Source organism: Corythoichthys intestinalis, chromosome 12 (genome assembly GCF_030265065.1).
Source record: "Corythoichthys intestinalis isolate RoL2023-P3 chromosome 12, ASM3026506v1, whole genome shotgun sequence".
Lineage (NCBI taxonomy): Eukaryota > Metazoa > Chordata > Actinopteri > Syngnathiformes > Syngnathidae > Corythoichthys > Corythoichthys intestinalis.
Genome location: NC_080406.1, coordinates 2614222 through 2636125, shown reverse-complemented (window position 1 = coordinate 2636125; position 21904 = coordinate 2614222). Strand labels below are relative to the sequence as shown.

The 21904-nt window shown below is 38.6% G+C and overlaps 1 protein-coding gene across 2 annotated transcripts in view; it reads left to right on the top strand.

Moving 5' to 3' along the window:
- The window catches only part of ppp2r3b (protein phosphatase 2, regulatory subunit B'', beta), a 49652-nt gene that overhangs the window by 6639 nt on the left and 21109 nt on the right, over positions 1–21904 (top strand). The window contains exon 1 of one of the 2 annotated variants that reach the window (XM_057852193.1): positions 14924–15340. The exons of the other annotated variant lie outside the window; for it this stretch is intronic. Within the exon in view, the coding sequence (XP_057708176.1) occupies positions 15203–15340 (138 nt within the window). The 5' untranslated portion in view covers positions 14924–15202. Of the gene's footprint in view, positions 1–14923; positions 15341–21904 lie in introns of those variants that run through there. 2 annotated transcript variants of the gene reach the window in all.

Sequence of the window (21904 nt, the reverse complement as noted above, 5' to 3'; positions counted from 1 at the left end):
CTTGAGAGCAGTCAACTGCTTAAGACAATGGGCGTTTTGTGTTGGATAAGTTCTTAAATAAATGATAAAAACGTGACGAAGCTGGCGATTTCCTTGGCAATGTAACCACAATGATAACTGTCACCTTAACTTATAAATAGTGGCGAACGGTGGTCGGAAGAGGACCACGGAGCTGTATTGTTGAGCCAGTTCAGGGACGCGCACCCCAAGCTCATATTTTTCTATAACTTGCATCTTCATTTCAAAGGTAAGCATCACTTTTTTCCTTGTTTCTCCAACTGTATCAACTTTTTTTGAAAACTGTGTTGATTTCTCACACAAGAAAATCCACCGTGCGTTCGTTTGCAGTGCTGTCATGTCGTCGTATTTCGAGCAACTCGTCGGATGTAGAAACAAATGGCGGCTCAAACTTTACGTCGGATGTCGAAAAGATCGTGTGTCGAAGTGATCGTATGTAGAGGTACCACTGTATAATGCAATGATGACTCATGTTGAGCTCCTTAAATTTTTAATGCCTAAAAACTCATAATATTGCACACTATGGTAATGAAAACCAATGGTCGAGAAGTAGGAACATATTAAAACATAAACTTAGCTAATAACAATATCAAAAAAGGTCAAACAATCTTACCTTGTAGCCATCTTTTTCCCCCCACCTACTTTGTGGTGGATTATGGGTCAGAATAACTTTATTTTAAAAAGCACCAGGATTATGACGGGACCATGAAGACTTGTTTTTTTTTTAATTTTTTTTTTTTTTTTTTTGCCTTGACAAGAAAGCATAGGCAATGTTGCTTTAGCCTTTAAAGGTCTGTGCTGAAAGATCATCAGACACCAAATGTAACTCCTAGCATTTGCATTAGCCCCAGAATAGCGAGCGTCCGCGTAAAACACTAGCCAATCTTAAAGCAGTCACTTCGCTCTTGCTGTAAGTCTAGAGGATGTTTAACGCTCGGACATTTTTTCTTTTTTTTTTTTTTTTGCATACAGTTCATAGCAATTGTGCAATAATCTAATTGTAACATGTATTTGTTACATGTTTTGATGCATTTTTATGCATTATAAAAGATGTCTGAATTTTGGGGGGGCTTGAAACTGATCAAGGCATTTGTATTGAAAAGTTGTCTCTACTTAAAGAATGTTCAAGTTAAACTACTTCCAGAACCAATTAATTTCGTAAGTACCGTCATTTTCAGACTATAATCCGCTACTTTTTCCCTCATTTTGAATCCTGCGGTTTATAGTCCAGTGCGGCTTATTTGTTGATTTATTTAGGTTCATAGGTAATTCTTTATTTGACAGTGGTGTCATAAGACTGTCATAATAATGACATGACACTATTATGGGCATTACCAAATGCTTATGGCAGATGTCATTAAGTGTCATCCGGCAAATTGTCACCTACTCCCTTTATGTCCAGCTCGGATCTTTTACATCCATTCAGAAGTGAGATCATTTGCTGGATGACACTTAATGACATCTGTCATAAGCCTTCAATAATGCTCATGACATTGTCATGTCATAATTATGATTGTCTTATGACAGTCATATGGCGCCACTGTCAAATAAAGTGTTACCAAATACCATAACTAGCAATAACTGAAACAACTGGAAGAGTAACTGAAGAAATTATTAGCACAGAACATGAATTTTGTATGTTATCTACACCTGTAGCGCTGCAGTGCATGCTAAGAGGCATGTTGGACGACAGTGTTGACAGGAGGTGGCAGCAGTGGTTGTCTGCCCTCCTCCAAGGGAGCAGTGATGGCCAAATGAAGCGTCTAGCAGTCAATTGGTTCAAGACTTCATGGTGGTTCATTTTGTCATATGACAGTCTTATGGCGCCACTGTCAGATAGTTTTACCAAATACTAGAGCTGGGAATCTTTGGGCACCTAACGATTCGATTACGATTACGATTAAGAGGCTCCGATTCGATTATAAAACGATTATTGATGCACCCCCCTCCTTTTTTTTTTTTTTTTTTTTAATAAAGTTTTGTACATTAGTTCCAAAATTGTTCAAAAATACTCTCAGGCTAAACCAAACTACTATTTCAGTATCAAGTTAACATATAGCAGTAAACAAATATACAAAAATAACATTAAATAAAAAAAACTCCAGTCCCCATTCTGTATCAGCAGCTTTAAACTACATTCAATTAATTTAATGTTGTGAATCAACCGTTGAAGTTGTTAAAATTGCTCCCGTTATTCCATAATTTCCCTTTTGTCTACTTTTGACATGTGAAAGTTTTAAAACTATTTTAAAGATAGATTCAAGTCAATATTTTACCGATTTAGGAGTATTTTAGATAAAAAGTTAATTAGGTTTGCTTGGAAGGTTCGCTACAACAGCATTGCAGGGAAGTTTACTGCTTTAAGATGGCGGCCGTTTACTAACGCCCACATCTAGCTTTTTGCAGATGTGCTGCTACCGCTACCGAGTCTATAATCCATCTAGTCCTATATAAATGATATCTACCGTAACATTATGTAGCTTAGCTGTACTTGTAGCAGCTTTTCGGCAGCAGTCAGGTATGTTGCTGTGTTTTTTTTATCTCGTGGCATGAGTTGAGCTAGAGCCGTGAGTTGAGCGTTGGCATTACCCGAGGGGCCGGTTAATGAGAAGCATAATGTTTAGCTACTCCCGCTCCGTTCCGTCCCGAAGTCCGCGCGGCGCGCTGAGTGTGTTGTACTTCCGCTTTACTTGGCATATTTCAATAATCGGAATTTGGATGTTTGTGAATCGTTCTCGAATCTTCCACGGCCGAATCGCGAATAATCTAAGAATCGGAAATTTTGCACACCTCTACCAAATACCATAACTAGCAATTAACGAAACAACTGCAACAGTAACTGAAGAAATAATTAGCACAGAACATGAATTTTGATTATTATTTACATCTGTAGCACTGCAATGCATACTAGGGCACACGTTGGACGACAACAGTGTTGATAGCAGGTGGCAGCAGAGGTTGTCTGCCCTCCTCTAAGGAAGCAGTGATGGCCAAATGAAGCTTCTTGAAGCAATTATGCTTTGCAGCCAATTGGTTCAAAGCTTCATTGTGGTTCATTTGTTCTTATGACAGTTTTATGGCGGTACTGTCAAATAAAGTGTTACCAAATACAATAACTAGCAATTAATGAAACAACTGAAACGGTTACTGAAGAAATAATTAGCACGGAACATGAATTTTGATGATTATTTACATCTGTAGCGCTGCAATGCATGCTAGGAGGCATGTTGGACGACAACAATGTTGACAGGAGGTGGCAGCAGAAGTTTTCTGCCCTCCACCAAGGGAGCAGTGATGGCCAAATGAAGCTTCTAGCAGTCAATTGGTTCAAGGCTTCATGGTGGTTCTTTTGGTCATATGACAGTCTTTTGGCGCCACTGTCAGATAAAGTTTTACCAAATACCATAACTAGCAATTAACAAAACAACTGGAACAGTAACTGAAGAAATAATTAGCACAGAACATGAATTTTGATTATTATTTACATCTGTAGCACTGCAAGGCATACTAGGGCACATGTTGGACGACAAGAGTGTTGATAGCAGGTGGCATCAGAGGTTGTCTGCCCTCCTCTAAGGAAGCAGTGATGGCCAAATGAAGCTTCTTGAACCAATGAGGCTTTGCAGCCAATTCGTTCAAAGCTTCATAGTGGTTCTTTTGGTTTTATGACAGTCTTATGATGCCACTGTCAAATAAAGTGTTACCATATACCATAACTAGCAATTAACAAAACAACTGGAACAGTAACTGAAGAAATAATTAGCACAGAACATGAATTTTGATTATTATTTACATCTGTAGCACTGCAGTGCATACTAGGGCACATGTTGGACGACAAGAGTGTTGTTAGCAGGTGGCAGCAGAGGTTGACTGCTTCCCCCAAGGGAGCAGTGATGGCCAAATTAAGCTTCTTGAAGCAATGAAGCTTTGCAGCCAATTGGATCAAAGCTTCATGGTGGTTCATTTGTTTTTATGACAGTCTCATGATGCTACTGTCAAATAAAGTGTTGCCAAATACAATAACTAGCAATTAATGAAACGGTAACTGAAGAAATAATTAGCACAGAACATGAATTTGGATGATTATTTACATCTGTAGCGCTGCAGTGCATGCTAGGAGGCATGTTGGATGACAAGTGTTGATAGCAGGTGGCAGCAGAGGTTGACTGCCCTCCCCCAAGGCAGCAGTGATGGCCAAATGAAGCTCCTTGAAGCAATGAAGCTTCTGCAGCCAATTGGTTCTTTATTTGACAGTGGAATCATAAGACTCATAAGACCAAATGAACCAGCATGAAGCTTTGAACCAATTGGCTGCAAACCTTCATGGTGGTTCATTTGGTCTTAATATCTTTTGGTGTAAATATATCATAATACAGTGAGGACAGCTGCGACTTAAAGTCCAGTGCGGCTTATTTATGAGAAGTACAGTAGAGGTACCATTGTAGTTTATAATAGACATGTTAGCTTAGACAGGTTAGCTTCATGAGGATCACCCATGGAGAAAAATAACCTGGGCCAGTTGGCTTTGGACTTTTATGAATAAAGATCTAAAGCATCAGTTGGACAGTTTGTGCACTGGAGTGTGACGCGGAACGTCATGTGGCGGCCACGTGTCACTCAATATTAAAGGCACTGTGTGCTCATGAAAGGGGGAAGTCAGCTGCTATTTTAGGACAACAAAATGGATTCCTGCGTACTGATGCATTCTTGGGCAGATTAGTGGAAAAAATTTTATTTATGCCCCGGTGATGAGGCTCGCAACAGCTGGTGTGACTTTGACACCGGACACCGCGGAAAGATACCCTTAACCCCCTCCGGCGTTGCCATTAAATACCCAGAATTCCATTGCCGGGCTGAGGCGCGGGTGCATATTCGGACACTAGATCAGATGCTTATTTGGGTTTTCTTAACGTTTTGTATATGACAATTGCGCTTGCATTTTAAAGGCCTTTGCGCGTAGGTGGAAATAGTAGCTGGCGTATTTTAAAGTTATTCTCTGCTTGGGTGCCTCAGTGATATTATTACTATTTTAGGCTAGGTCATTCTGCAAGTATCTTTATTTAAAGTCGCTTGTAAATGAATGGACGATGGTATTTACATGAGGTCGATGTAAGAAATCGGAGCTACACTTCAAAGTCTTTAAGGTTTCCAAGTTTTTCTAGTGTCAAATAGAAATGAATAACAATTAGCTCAAATGTAACACGCATATCCGTCCTGTTTCACGTGGTTCTCGTTACATGGGTGGTCCCTGAATAGAAGACTTATTACGTGGGATAGTCTGTTTTTATACTCAATGGCATGAATAACGATTGCGGTTGGAAGACCCCAAATGTGTTTAGAATGTTTTCCTCAAGAAAATCGTATTCACCAAACACTGCCCAGTTGACGCTGCCAAATTATTGTTGAATAAAGGTCGAACAATATATCTGTCAGCTGACATATCGGAGCTAAGACTGCCTAATCAGTTAAAAATGATTACTTAATTAGTTGCCAACGAACTTGATGATCGATTTTTTGCCGGCAACTGTGAGCGGTCCCCTTTAAGTAATTCTGGTTTAAACCTGTGAAAACTGCCTTAATATTGACAATGACATGACGTTTAGGTTATTTTTGCCGTGTGTTTTACCCGAATAATCGCATCCAAGCATAGCGTTTGTTCGTTGCTGATGTCACTTGTAGAAATTTCAGATGAGTATTTTGAAGTATTTAGAAAAGATTTACAGTGCTGGCCAAAAGTATCAGCACCACTGCAATTCTTTCAGATAATGCTCAGTTTCTCCCAGAAAATGATTGCAATTACAAATGCTTTGGTCGTAATAGCTTCATTATTTTGCTTGCAATGAAAAAACACAAAAGAAAATCGGGGAAAAAAATTAAATCATTATCATTTTACACAAAGCTCCAAAAATGGGCCGGACAAAAGTATAGGCACCCTTTGAAAAATCATGTGATGCCTCTCTGATTTGTGTAATTAACAGTACCTGTTACTTACCTTTGGCACATAACAGGTGGCGGCAATAAGGAAATCAAACTTAAAGCCAGTTAAAATGGATTAAACTTGACTCAACCTCTGTCCTGTGTACCTCATTGAGCATGGAGAAAAGAAAAAGACCAGAGAACTGTTTGAGGACTTGAGAAGCAAAATTGTGAGGAAGCACGGGCAATCTCAAGGCTACAAGTCAACCTCCAAAGGCCTGAATGTTCCGGTGTCTACCGTGCGCAGTGTCATCAATAAGTGTAAAGCCCACGGCACTGTGGCTAACCGCCCTAGATATGGACGGAAAAGACAAAGTGACGAGAGATTTCAACGAAAGATTGTGCGGATGGTGGCTAAAGAACCTCGACTAACATCCAAACAAGTTCAAGCTAACCCGTAGTCCGAGGGTACAACGGTGTCAACCCGCACTATCCGTCGGCGTCGGAATGAAAAGGGACTCTATGGTAGGATACCATACTTCCCCACTTCTGACCCAGAGACATAAAAAAGCCAGGCTGGAGTTTTCCTAAACTTACCTGAGAAAGCCAAAAAATGTTTAGAAAGAATGTTTTCTGGTCAGATGAGACAAAAGTAGAGCTTTTTGGGAAAAGGCATCAACATAGATCTTACAGGGGGAAAAAAACGAGGCCTTAAAAGAAAACACGGTCCCCACAGTCAAACATGGCGGAGGCTCCCTGATGTTTTGGGGTTGCTTTGCTACCTCTGGCACTGGACTGCTTGACTGTGTGCATGGTGTTATAATGTCTGAAGACTACCAACAAATTTTGCAGCATAATGTAGAGCCCAGTGTGAGAAAGCTGGGTCTCCCTCAGAGGTCAGTGGTCTTCCAGCAGGACAATGGCCCAAGAGTACAAGAAAATGGTTTGAGAGAAAGCACTGGCCACTTCTGAAGTGGCCAGCAATGAGTCCAGACCTGAAACCGATCGAACACCTGTGGAGAGATCTGAAAATGGCACCCTTCAAATCTCAGAGACCTGGAGCAGTTGGGCAAAGAAGCATGGTCTAAAATTCCAGCAGAGCATTGTAAGAAACTCATTGATGGATCCCAGAAGCGGTAATTTGCAGTTATTTTGTCTAAAGGTGGAGCTACAAAGTATTAGGCTGAGGGTGCCAATACCATTTTTGGAGTTTTGTGTAAAATATAATGATTTTAAAAAAAAAAAATTTTTTTAATCATTCTCTTTGGTGTTTTTCATTGCAAGCTAAATAAATGAAGATATTACTACCAAAGCATTTGTAATTGCAATCATTTTCTGGGTGAAACTGAGCATTATCTGACAGAATTGCAGGGGTGCAAATACTTTGGGTCTGAGCAGTGTTTTGGTTTTGTTTTTTTATCCATTCATAATTTAATTCATAGTAGGGCTGAACGATATTGGAAAAAACTATTGCTGCGATTTTTTTGGGGTTTGCGATATATTGCGATATTATATTGCGATATTAAAAAAAAATGTATAAATATTTTTTTCAAGAAATTTTCACAAGATGACTTAAATAGCTGTTTGGAAAGACTTTAGATGACTCACCATCACCACAGTATACAGTCATCCCTTGTTTTTCGCGGTTAATGGGGACCAGAACCGCCGCGATAAGTGAAAAACCGAGAAGTAGCGCACCTCCATTTTTTTTTTTTTTTTTTTTTTTGTGTGTGGTTTTTGTGCCCAATGTATTTATTCAGATTTAGCATTGGGAAGAGATACATATAAGACATGTTTTTTTCTCACTTTTCCCCCCAAAGTGATTTAAAAAATGTATATAAATAAATGGTTTTTAAGCACTTCAAATGTCATAATTATGATAAGTTTTAAACATAACTGTCCAACCAAATCATTTTTGAACAAGAATAAAGTACTGTAGCAGATAAATGCTTGGCTTTATTAAATGCCTCTGTTTATCTACTTTAGCTGTGACCGTTGAAGTGACATGTAGAAATCTCAAACTCCTCATGATCACTTCTGGCATTTAAATGTCTCCAACGTCCCCACAGTACACACATTCATTCCAGCGCGGCTTCCTTACAACTGTTTAGCAAGTTAAACGGTGATTGACAGATGCCCGTGTGAAGTCTGCTTCTTTGGCCAGATCAAAGCCATCGTTGTGCCGCAGTGACTGAGAGGATCAAAAGGCTGGGAGAGGGAGGGTAGGAGGCTGTGCGCAGACCAGAAAGTGAGGCGTATCTGGATCAAAAAAAAGAAAAACTATCGCACGTGCTTGCGATGGGACTATTGCGCACACGCACATCGCGATGGCGATGTTTAAACGATATATCGTTCAGGCTTAATTCATAGGTATATTTAGCCATTTTTTGTGGGAATATGTGTTTAAACGATTTGTTAAGAGGAGTGTAAAAAAAAGTTTGCATTTTATAGTATTTAAGCTAGTGGACTTTTGCTATGCAATTTGGCCAATTGTTCTTTTGTTGTACTTATATATTTTTTATACCTTTTGAGGCTAAATATTTTATTTTTAAATGAAAGTGCTATTCTAAATAGTTGAAGAAACACTCTGGAATTTTATTTCATAATTGTATGTAATGCTGTTTTGAAAGTGTAATCTTAGCCTTTGTTTTACATCTCCTGAAATTTATTATGCAACGCATTAAATGTTCCTAATCCGATGACTCGATTAGTCGAACTAACTAGTTGGTAGATTAATCAACTACTAAAATAATCGATAGCTGCAGCCCTGGTCTGTTTACTATTTTTCCCACCTGTAATAGTGTCCTGAAATGTCCGCATTACTCTTTCATCATTCAAATTACTCAGTGTTGTATTTACACATTGCCCGTACTATAAAAATGAGTTTATGATGGCAACAATTTGACACTGGAACGGATTTCTTTCATCTCCATTATTTCCTATGGGAAGATTGTAAACATTTGTTTAAAAAAATGCATACAAATAAACATGTAAGGTTCTTTTGTACTCTCCCGTTCCTCAGAGGCTTTACACTTGCATTGGACCTCATTATAATGTGGACGCGTACATAATAAAGTGTATAGCTTTATTCATTTTGTCCATTCCATACCGCAGTAAAGTTATAGTTATGCGAAGCAACATCATTATCTCCGCTCGCAAACTGATGCCGACTTCACAATTGGTTTGCTCCCAAACATACCGGGCAAAACCACAGGCGAGTTGACACTTCCATGTGATCTACCCGTTGTTTTGCGTAGTCTTTTCCACGTACGGTTTGAATTGATTAGCATTAAAAGAAGAAATAATAACAAGACGCCTGGCGTGAAAAAGCCATCAGACAAACAGCTTATCAAGCTTGCGCAGCGTCCCGCGTTTCGGATAACGGGAAGTGCAGAAAACAGTGGAAAACGTTGGTCTTTGTCATCCTGTCATCTAAAAATAATGCGTCCGGGTGCAGGCGAGTTCATAACATAACGTTAACAAATATTGGTTTGTTTACATGGACGTGGGGAGCGTGTATAAATCAAACAGGCTTTTTTTTTGTTTTGTTTTAGGCCATGTGGAAGGCGACACTGTTAGATCAGCAACTTTGTGAAGAATTGATGTAATTGCCGTCACTTTTGGGACATTAGCAGACGGAAGTGGACTACGGCGCTCGCCTCGTGCTTTTAATAGGCGCAGACTACTTCGGACATCATTCTTTGAATTTGACGTGTCCCGTCTCCCCCCTCCTTTGCCCATCAACTATAATAAGATGTGGAATGGCTGGCAGCCCGAGCTCGCAGAGGGAAGGCAAAACAAAGACGAGCAGAATACAGGAAGTAGAGGAGTTAGATGTATGCATGATGTGTAGTGCATCTAGTCATTCATGTCATTTGCTAATTTGATCCATTGTCTAAGTGAGCTAAGTTTTGGTAGCTCGGCTGTTATAGACAGTTGATTTTTGTCTGTTCATGTTGACATTTATCCTAAATGCGTAGCAGAGGCTTGTTAGATAGAACTACCGTATTGGCCCGAATATAAGACGGCCCTGATTATAAGACGACCCCCTCTTTTTCAAGACTCAAGTTTGAAAAAAGACTTTTTGAACACCAAATTTTTATACAGAAAATAATTACAGTACATCTGAAACAAATGATTATAACAATATATTTCAGAGAAAAAGCATGTTATTTTGCCCCATTCAAATCTTCATATCTGAACATTTAAATATGTTAACTAAAGTGCAATCACATTTGTAAATGAATGGCTTCTGGTTTTTGAAATGTAAATAAACCAATTAGGGCTGTCAAAATTATCGCGTTAACGGGCGGTAATTATTTTTTTAATTAATCACATTAAAATATTTGACACAATTAACGCACATGCCCCGCTCAAACAGATTGAAATGACAGCAGTGTAATGTCCGCTTGTTACTTGTTTTTTGGTGTTTGGCGCCCTCTGCTGGCGTTTGGGTCCAAATGATTTTACGGGTTTGGGGAGTGAGCATGGTGTAATTATTGACATCAACAATGGCAAGCTGCTAGTTTATTTTTGTTTGAAAATTTTAACAAATGTTAATAAAACGAAAACATTAAGAGGGATTTTAATATAAAATTTCGATAACTTGTACTAACATTTATCTTTTAAGAACTACAAGTCTTTCTATCCATGGATCGCTTTAAGAGAATGTTAATAATGTTAATGCCATCGTGTTGATTTATTGTTATAATAAACAAATACAGTACTTACAGTATGTACCGTGTGTTGAATGTACAGTATATATCCGTTGTTGAATGTATATATCCGTCTTGTGTCTTATCTTTCCATTCCAACAATAATTTACAGAAAAATATGGCATATTTTATGGATGGTTTGAATTGTGATTAATTACGATTATTTAATTTTTAAGTAGGGCTGTCAAAATTATCGCGTTAACGGGCGTTAATTTTTTAAATTAATCACGTTAAAATATTTGACGCAATTAACGCATCCGCTGGCATATTGCCTCAAACATTACAATGAGGCCGTTTATGGACATTAAGAGTGAAGAGAATGCCACCGGCCGCTTGGGGGCAGCGCCGTTCCATACTCATGTTATGTCTTCTAAACGTGGGAGAATTAGTAGTTGTGAGACGTTTATGCTGTATTCACAATGCAATGCAAATTGCTATTTGTGCTCCACACATATTTCGGTAAGTTTTCTTTCTTTTAGTGGCAATTATGTGTCTCTTGTTTTATTTTGGGTAAGATATGTACAGATACAGTGGTGAGAACAAGTATTTGATACACTGCCAATGGGTTTTGGCAGTGTATCAATTACTTGTTCTCCCCACTGTATATGTTATACAGTAAAGGCGAGTGGACACAGGCGCGCCGTTTATTGGCATAAGCTTCTCCTTCACAACAAACATAAGTATCGTTTAGTGAAAGCACAACAAAAATAATATTCCTATCTCTCAAAAAAAATAATATTGTTCTCAAAAAGAAAAGCACTTCAGTCTATAGTAATGAGGCCCTATTCAGACACACAGTTAAATAACAATGCTAAATAAACTGGCATTCCATATCAATTTAGCTATGCAAAATACACGTAAAACTTTTCACTCTATTTTTATTCTTCTTACTATTATATCAACTCTACTTTTGATTGAAAATTTTACAAATTTTATTAAAACGAAAACATTAAGAGGGGTTTTAATATAAAATTGCTATAACTTGTAACTATAACATTTATCGTTTAAGAACTACAAGTCTTTCTATCCGTGGATCACTTTAACAGAAAGAATGTTAATAATGCCATTTGTGGATTTATTGTTACAATAAACAAATACAGTACTGATGTACAGTATGTTGTATGTATATATCCGTCATGTGTCTTATCTTTCCATTCCAACAATAATTTACATAAAAATATGGCATATTTTAGAGATGGTTTGAATTGCGATTAATTACGATAATTACAGCTTAAAAATGAATTAAACTCGATTAAAAATTTTAATCGTTTGACAGCCCTATTTTTAAGCTGTAATTAACTCGATTAAAAATTTTAATCGTTTGACAGCCCTAAAACCAATCTATTGTGATAAAACAACAAAATTGAAATAACTGCATTAACCATCAAATTGAAGTCAAACTGTAACTGTAGTCTTGAAACAAATCTGAATAAGGAAAAACATTGCAATAAAATAATGCAAACTGGTTAAACTTGAGAGTAGCTGAGCTCTGTCATGACAGAACATCGCTTAAATGATATCTGGCGCCATCTAGCGTCGTGAATGGGTATAATGTCTAGACCGCGAATAAAGGACGACCCCCACTTTTTCAGTCTTATTTCAATGCAAAAAAACACTGTCTTATATTCGGGCCAATACAGTATTAGGGGTGTGCCATCTTAGGCACCCCACGATTCGATTCGATTGTGATTCAGGGTGCTACAATTCGATTTTTGAACGATGATCGTGATATTGATGATGATCGCTGTCATCGCGATTCTCACGATTATCGATGCATCGCGCAGTACTGATTAATAGTAGCCAAACAAATTTATGTCCATTATTTATTTAAAATATCCTGATGATTCAACAGGAAAGATGGAAACATGCCCATACAACAAAAAGTTGCCCGTAAGCTGCTTATTTATTTATTTATTTATTTATTACAAGAAAGTGCAAAAACATCTTAAATAACATAATCTTAATCATGGTTTTGCACGTTCGGCATATGAAATACACGTTAGCAAATTGGCTAATTAGCTTAGCGCTCAGCGCTAACTATTAACATCTCATAAACAACAACAATAAAGGCTAAACAGTACAAGAGGGTTCGTGTACTCACCTCTTAGAGACGCACACAGGTCTTAGCAATACACACTGGACATTTTTCAATTGAAATGCCTTAAAACTACAGCTGGACATCTGAAAGGCAAGGCGCAACGAACTATCTCTCTTCCCCTCTCGCTCTAAAAAAATAACTTGCGCACCTGCCTGTCTCATACACAAATTTATTTTCCAATCTTTTAAAAGGGAATAAATCTCTCTCCTATTAACTGGGAGCATCCATCATAACGTTGTGCGTGCGTCCGTTAACGGTGTCCAGGCAGCAGAGGTGTCTTGAATGTCCTTTCGCTACGAGCGGCTGTCATAAAGTTATGAGTGAAAATCATCGTTTTTGAACCTATATGAATCGTAATTGAATAGTCACGTGTCGAATCGCGATGCATGTAATAATCGATTTTTTGGAAGTCCATTTGAGATCTGGAGACTGGCTAGGCCACTCCAGGACCTTGAAATGCTTCTTACGAAGCCACTCCTTTGTTGCCCTGGGTGTGTGTTTGGGATCATTGTCATGCTGAAAGACCAAGCCACGTCTCATGTTCAATGCCCTTGCTGATGGAAGGACATTTTCACTCCAAATCTCTCGATACATGGCCCCATTCATTCTTTCCTTTACACGGATCAGTCGCCCTGGTCCCTTTGCAGAAAAACAGCCCCAAAGCATGATGTTTCCACCCCCATGCTTCACAGTGGGTATGGTGTTCTTCGGATGCAATTCAGTATTCTTTCTCCTCCAAACACGAGAACCTGTGTTTCTACCAAAAAGTTCTGTTTTGGTTTCATCTGACCATAATACATTCTCCCAGTCCTCCTCTGGATCATCCAAATGCTCTCTAGCGAACCGCAGACGGGCCTGGACTTGTACTTTCTTCAGCAGGGGGATACGTCTTGCAGTGCAGGATTTGAGTCCCTGGCGGCGCATATTGTTACTGATAGTAGCCTTTGTTACTGTGGTCCCAGCTCTCTGTACGTCATTCACTAGGTCCCCCCTGTGTGGTTCTGGGATTTTTGCTCACTGTTCTTGTTATCATTTTGACGCCACGGGGTGAGATCTTGCATGGAGCCCCAGATCGAGGGAGATTATCATTCGTCTTGTATGTCCTCCATTTTCTAATAATTGCTCCCACAGTTGATTTCTTTACACCAAGCGTTTTACCCATTGCAGATTCACTCTTCCCAGCCTGGTGCAGGTCTACAATTTTGTCTCTGATGTCCTTCGAGAACTCTTTGGTCTTGGCCATAGTGGAGTTTGGAGTGTGACTGACTGAGGTTGTGTACAGGTGTCTTTTATACCGATAATGAGTTAAAACAGGTCCCATTAATACAGGTAACGAGTGGAGCCTCGTTAGACCTCGTTAGAAGAAGTTAGACCTCTTTGACAGCCAGAAATCTTGCTTGTTTGTAGGTGACCAAATACTTATTTTCCACTCTAATTTGGAAATAAATTCTTTACAAATCAAACAATGTTTGTTTTTTTTTCCCACATTCTTTCTCTCAGGGTTGAGGTTTACCCATGTTGACAATTACAGGCCTCTCTAATATTTTCAAGTAGGAGAACTAGCACAATTTGTGATTGACTAAATACTTATTTGCCCGACTGTACTAGTCGACTTATTGCTAAAGAAAAGTCTGCAGACTAATCGGGAGAAAAATGATCGTTTGTGACCGTTCTGGAACGAAGGTAACATTTCTCGGTCAATTGGAGTGGTTTGGGTTCTGGATGACCTGAAAAAACAATAACTCAAAACCGTAGCAGCAAAAACGATAATTCTTACAGCACAAAAAATTAGCACAAACCAACGGCACCATTGCTGTTTCGTAGCACTGTAGATGAGTGGGCGTGTGGCCATTACTACAAATTAAAAGCAGAATATCAACAAAACCGATGCAGAACATACTAAACTTTTTACAGCACAAACGTAGCGCAAACGATTGACATCATTTTAATATAAATTTGCGTCTGATGGGAAGCCAACTTCAGAGATTTTGGCATCACCTTGTAAGGCGCATCCCCCAATCGGTTGCTGTGGGGGAGCTGCAACAACAGGTCGTCTTCTCTTTGCGTAACCTTCCACGAGCGCGCAGGAATGTAAACTGGAAAGGGCAGATCCAATGCGCGCACCCCTCCCTTCCCCACACGCATGGAGAGAGAGTCCCACACACAGACGTCCTGTCACTCCTTATCTTCCCGGCGGTATTGAGGAGGGCGATCTCTTTCCCCCCGTGCACTGTACGCGCGTGTCGTCGCGCGGGCCGAGTTGAGTTGTCTGACTCGATCCGGAATGGGAGAGCCAGTCGCAGCTGCCACCTCGCATTAAGCTGCTCTCACTTTGGCAGAGGACAAACTAAGGAATACGCACAACTTCTCAAAACAACAGTAACGCCCAACTTGTTCAACCTGTCCGGACGCCCCTGGATTTGTTTATGTCTTCCCCGTGGTGTGTGTCGTGAGGATGAGGATGAGGGAGATTTCTCTGCATCAGGATCCTGACCTAAGGAAGGAGCTAGCTCTGCTGGCACGAGGCTGTGACTTTGTGTTGCCCTCGCGTTTCAAGAAGAGGCTTAAAGCCTTTCAGCAAGGACAGGCCGAGGTTCGTATCGGGGTGCTGAACTCCCGACAGGGGACTTGAATTGTATGTTGTTACTACGCGACTGTTAGGAGTCTCTACCAACAAGCGCCCGCAAGATAAAGTTCCTATAGTTTCTTTGTTGGCCTCTGGTCAACCTTTGTTTGGTCAGATGACATTAGGTGTTCCATATTTACTGGTTCGCACTGGTTGCTTGACGCCTACGCAAGCGTTTGCCGGCAATGGCACAGGTGTTACTTTGGCCCCATGAGATCAGATGATTGCCACATTTACCGGATGGTGTTTCTCTTGCGTGGTATGCCATCCACTAGAGTTGTGCTCAACACGACACGAAAGACCAAGGCATGCCCAAGACCAGAACTCAGAAAGGTTGTCAGTGTTTTCGTTTTTAATGTTGTAGGCATTTACAGTTATGGTGAAAGGTATTTTACTTTATGATTCTCCTTAAGTTAATGAAGTTTCAACAGAAAATCCTGAATCTGGCTTACCTCCCGAACCGAGACCAAGAAAAGAATAAGACTGAGACCGATTTAAGACCAAGAACATCAAAATATTGAGTCCAAGGCCAATCTTAAGTCTTGGTTGTTAATACCCGCTACGTGTGTGGCTATCCAAACATTTCTGGATCCTGTCAATCACCATACAATTCTTTATTCAATGGCACTGATGTTCCAAGGCCCTATAAAATTACGTGGGCCCCACATTTGGGTGATTCTGATGAAAGCTAGGCATTACAGTAATGAAGGACATTTAACAAAGCTAGCTTAAAATAGCAGAATACTATAATGACGGTTTCAACAAGTTTTTTTTCATCAACACTTTAAGCTCCCTAATATTTTATTTGGATTATTTTTAGGGCTGTCAAACGATAATTTTTTTAATCGAGTCAATTACAGCTTAAAAATTAATTAATCGTAATTAATCGCAATTCAAACCATCTATAAAATATGCCATATTTTTCTGTAAATTATTGTTGGAATGGAAAGATAAGACACAAGGCGATATATACATTCAACATACGGTACATAAGTACTGTATTTGTTTATTATAACAATACATCAACAAGATGGCATTAACATTATTAACATTCTCTTAAAGCGATCCATGGATAGAAAGACTTGTAGTTCTTAAAAGATAAATGTTAGCACAAGTTATAGAAATTTTACATTAAAACCCCTCATAATGTTTTCGTTTTATTAAAATTTGTAAAATTTTCAATCAAAAAATAAACTCGTAGCTCGCCATTGTTGATGTCAATAATTGCACCATGCTCACTCATCGTACTAACCCATAAAATCCGTTGGACCCAAGCGCCAGCAGAGGGCGCCAAACACCAAAAAACAAGTAACAAGCGGACATTACACTGTGCTGTCATTTTAATCTGTTTGAGCGGGGCATGTGCGTTAATTGCGCCAAATATTTTAACGTGATTAATTTTTTAAAAATTAATTAACGCCAGTTAACGCGATAATTTTGACAGCCCTAGTTATTTTAGATATTTTATTTATTTTATTTTGCAAACCAAAGGCACATATTGTACAATTCCTAAAATGCCGCACAGCCCAAACCATTTGACCGACTGCCACCATTCGAATGTCAAAATGACCATAATTTTCACACAACGCAGGCAAATTTTCAAACGACCCCCCAAAATTTTCCATTCGCCTGTAAACGTGGATTTCTTTTTATTTGGGGGGGTTGGGGGGGGTCCAAAATACTACTTGTCCTACAATTTTTGACCAAATCTCATAATTTACACATCAAAAATTCCAGCACAGTAAGGGGCATAAACGTATACAGAATATGGCAAAAGTGCACGGTTCCTCCAAAATTCACCAAAAAGTGTCCCATTAATTTCTAATGGGATGCCATTGGACGTACATGGCTGTCATTTTCAATGGCAGGAAAACATAGGTTATTGTCATCTTTGACCGTTTACCATTACAGCCCATTGACATTCTGTGAGCTGATATCAACAGAACGTGTCACCGAAATGTCCCCAAATCAACAGGAGTTACCTGATCTCAAAGGACGTGTCCCCCAAATGGATATCAACAGGACATGTCCACATATCAATAGGAATTCTCCTCAAAATGTTCCCAAATCATCAGTGACCTGATAGATCTGTATCTACCATCGCAAAGCCCCATCGTAATTTCTCCACAAATTGCAGTTTCTAGTTACAGTAAAATATCTCATTTGTTGTCTAAATGCATGTAATATTATGGTGGGGAAGTAGGCATATAAAAACATGAACTTAACTACCGTAATTTTCTGACTATAAGGCGCACCTGACTATAAGCCGCCACCCACCAAATTTGACACGAAAATGGCATTTGTTCATTGATAAGCCGCTCTGGACTATAAGCCGCAGCTGTCCTCACTGTATAATGGGATATTTACACCAAAAGATATTAATCGGTAAAACATGACTTGACAGCGGCATCATAAGACCTGTCCACGACCAAATGAACCACCATGAAGCTATGATCCAATTGGCTGCAAAGCTTCATTGCTTCATGAAGCTTCATTTGGCCATCACTACTCCCATGGAGGAGACAGTCAACCTCTGCTGCTACCTGCTGTCAACACTGTTGCCATCCAACATGCCTCCTAGCATGCATTGCAGCGGCATAGATGTAAATTGCAATCAAAATTCATTTTTCTGTGCTAATTATTTCTTCAATTACTGTTCCAGTTTATTCATTAATTGCTAGCTATGGTATTTGGTAACACTTTATTTGACAGTGCCGCCATAAAACTGTCATAAGACCATCATAATGATGACACAACACTGCCATGAGCATTAATGAATGCTTATGACAGATGTCATTTTGTGTCATTCGGCAAATTATCTCACTTTGGAATGGATGTAAAAGAGCCGAGCTGGACATAAATGAAGTTGGTGACATCATTTTCTGGATGATACTTAATGAGTAATGACATCTGTCATAAGCGTTCATTAATGCCCATGATAGCGTCATGTCATATTTATGACAGTCTTATGACACCGCTGTCGAATAAAGTGTTACCTATTAACCCGAATAAATCAACAAATAAACCGCGCTGGATTATAAACCGCAAGACTCAAAGGAAAAAAGTTGCAGTTTATAGTCCGAAAATTACGGTATTATCAATATCAAAAAAGGCCAAACAATCTTCCCTTGGAGCCATCTTTTGTCTTGTCTACACTGCAAAAACACCTCCTTAAAACTAGTTAAATTCCCTTGTTTTCAGTGTAAATCTGCTAGAAACTAGTGAAATTATCCACCAGTACTTCAAATAAATTTTACTCACTTATATTTCTTGAAATAATCTTATTTTTAGCTAGTTATTTTTCTTATTTTTTATTGGTATATTTCATCTAAAAAAAAAAATAAATAAAAGCAAACTTCTTGATTTAGGTGAAAAATGGCCAACTTTTGGATGTCTGGGCTTAATAAGAACAAATAATAATATTTGCTTAAAGTAAGTGGAATAATCTGACACATTCATCTGTTAACTAGTTTTTAAAGCAACACTATGTAACTTTTCAACTTCTGTAAAATATTGTAATAACATTTGTGATAATATGTCGACTGACGACCAGGTGAATGACACCTCTTATATATCTGGAGCGGGTCTGTATCTCTTTCACCGGCGCTAATTAGCTTTGAGGAGGGTGGCAGGAACCTTGCCACACACAAAAACTACAAATGTGCTAACTGCTTTACGCCGTACGTCACTTCTCCCTTTCCCCATTCATTATGAAGTCTGAATTCCATGGTGGGGTGGGGGATAAGCCAAACTAAGCCACACGGTTGCTAACCGTCATATGCTATTGTTTAGCCACTTCTAGATTCATTACCTTATTACTACTCAACTATCACACAGCCGCTGGAAACAGAAATGTCGTTTAATCCATCTGCAGGCGACCAGGAGATTGATTTTTGATTGATTGATGATTTTACGACACAGTGCGGGTGTGCACTTGTCCTCATGGGAAACAGTGTTCCTTAAAGCAAAACACTACCGTTTTTGTCCACCGGCATCGCTAAAATCGACCAAAGCTGAAAAGTTGCATAGTACTTTTTTTTTTTTTTAACACTCAAAACAAGATGGAGAATCTTTTTTACCAGATTTAAGAAGAAAAATTCTAAGATGTTATAAATTTGCAGTGTACTTTGTGGTGCAATATGTGTCAGAATAACTTTATTTTTTAAAAAAACACAGATTACGACAGGACCATGAACACAGCACAACAGTTATGAAAGTTGCATGCTCGGACAGTAGATTTTCCTGAACTATTTTTTTTCATACAACGAAACTAGTTTATCTAGTTTATCATAATCTTCTGAATTTTATAGTTTTAACCAAATGAATGTAAATGTTTTATTGACGCATTACAGTAATGAATTTACGACTTTGAAATCGGTTTAACAACATGAAATGCTATTTTGGTAACAAATGGCGGACTGGGCCACATAATATTTATAACCATCTTTTAGCTAAAACTGAACATTTCAGGTTTATACGGAGCTCTGGTAAACATTAGCATTAATGCTATTGTTTACCAGAGCTCCTTATGAAAACATTAAAGCTAATGTTTAACTTGCATAGCTAAAGTCCGCTAGCTTGAATACTATATAATGTTATTTTTTACAACTATTGGCTAACTTGCATAGCAAAAGTCTGGTAGCTTAAATGCTATATAATGCTAATGTTTACAACTATTGGCGAACTTGCATTAAAAGTCCGATAGCTTAAATGGTTTATGATGCTAGTGTTTACAACAATTGGCAAACTTGCATCGCAATAGTCTGGTAATTTAAATGCTATATAAATATAAAGCTAATGTTTACCAGTTTCTGGAGCGCACCAGATTGTTTCTGGTGATCTAGATTGCTTAAATTTATTTTATTTCTGTCGATGTTCTTCTAGGGGCTCTGTATTTTTATGACTATATGCCTAAAATTTTCATTGACATAGTTTAGCTTAGCTTCATTAGAATCGCCCATTTACTGGTATGGTACGAAAGTAGCCTCCTTCTAAGGCACTGTTTATGGGTACCCACAAAATTAAAGTTCTTTAAATTCCTAACACCGTACACTTCTTTTGTTAGATAATACCCGAAGTGGTATACGGCACATTTACTCGGTGGCATTCGTCTTGCGCAGCGTGCCGTGCTCTTCTGTCCTTGCTTCAGGCCACATCTCTGGGAATGTGTAAAATGTCATGAGGCTTAGCGAGTTGAAGTCCAGGCCCTCGGTTAGTGGTTAGCATTGGGGGTGTAGGAGAGGGACAGTGCATGGCAGGGTGGCAGCAGAAGTAGTTTATGTCCTTTTATAGCCATGGCTGACACCAGCAAACAGTGCAGCTCTGCGCACAGCAGAGGATCAGGCGCATTCATCATTCACGATTTACCCTCTGCGGTCTATAAAGTTTGGTCTGTTATTGTCAGGTGTTACATGGGTTAAGCAAGGCCAAAAACAGACATACACAAGAGTGGTGATTGGTGAAAGTCAGCCACACCATGCACAGACTCACTCAAAAGTGCATATTACGGATAGTAGAGTCATAGTTTCCTGTCACATCTACCTATAAGGGGACGTGCCTCATTTTATTTATAAACTGTTTCCTTCCCCTTCAGTTGTGGTTCAAACCCACAACTTTTTGTCTTACAGTAGGGCTACCAACGATTATTTCTATTAATTTATCAATTAAATGATTTATTGGATAAATGTCACTATTCTCCATTACCACAATTTAACTTGAAGTTGTTTTAGGTACAGTGGTATGAAAAAGTATCTGAACCTTTTGGAATGTCTCACATTTCTGCATAAAATCACCATCAAATGTGATCTGATCTTTGTCAAAATCACACAGATGTAAAAAGTGTCTGCTTGAACTAAAACCACCCAAACATTTATAGGTTCATTAGGGCTGTCAAACGATTAAAATTTTTAATTGAGTTAATCACAGTTTAAAAATTAATCCTAATTAATCGAAATTCAAAACCATCTATAAAATATGCCATATTTTTCTGTAAATTATTGTTGGAATGGAAAGATAAGACGCAAGACGGATATATACATTCAACATACTGTACATAAGTACTGTATTTGTTTATTATAACAATAAATCAACAAGATGGCAGTAACATTAACATTCTGTTAAAGCGATCCATGGATAGAAAGACTTATAGTTCTTAAAAGATAAATGTTAGTACAAGTTATAGAAATTTTATATTAAAACCCCTCTTAATGTTTTCGTTTTAATAAAGTTTGTAAAATTTTCAATCAAAAAAAATAAACTAGTAGCTCGCCATTGTTGATGTCAATAATAATTGTGCTGAAACCCATAAAATCCGTCGCACCCAAGCGCCAGCAGAAGGCGACAAAATACCAAAAAACACAAGTAAAAAGTGGAAATGACACTTTGCCGTCATTTTAATCTGTTTGAGCGGGGCATGTGCGTTAAATGCGTCAAATATTTTAACGTGATTAATTTTTAAAAATTAATTGACACCCGTTAACGCGATAATTTTGACAGCCCTAGTTTTCATTTTTTAATGAGGATAGTATGCAA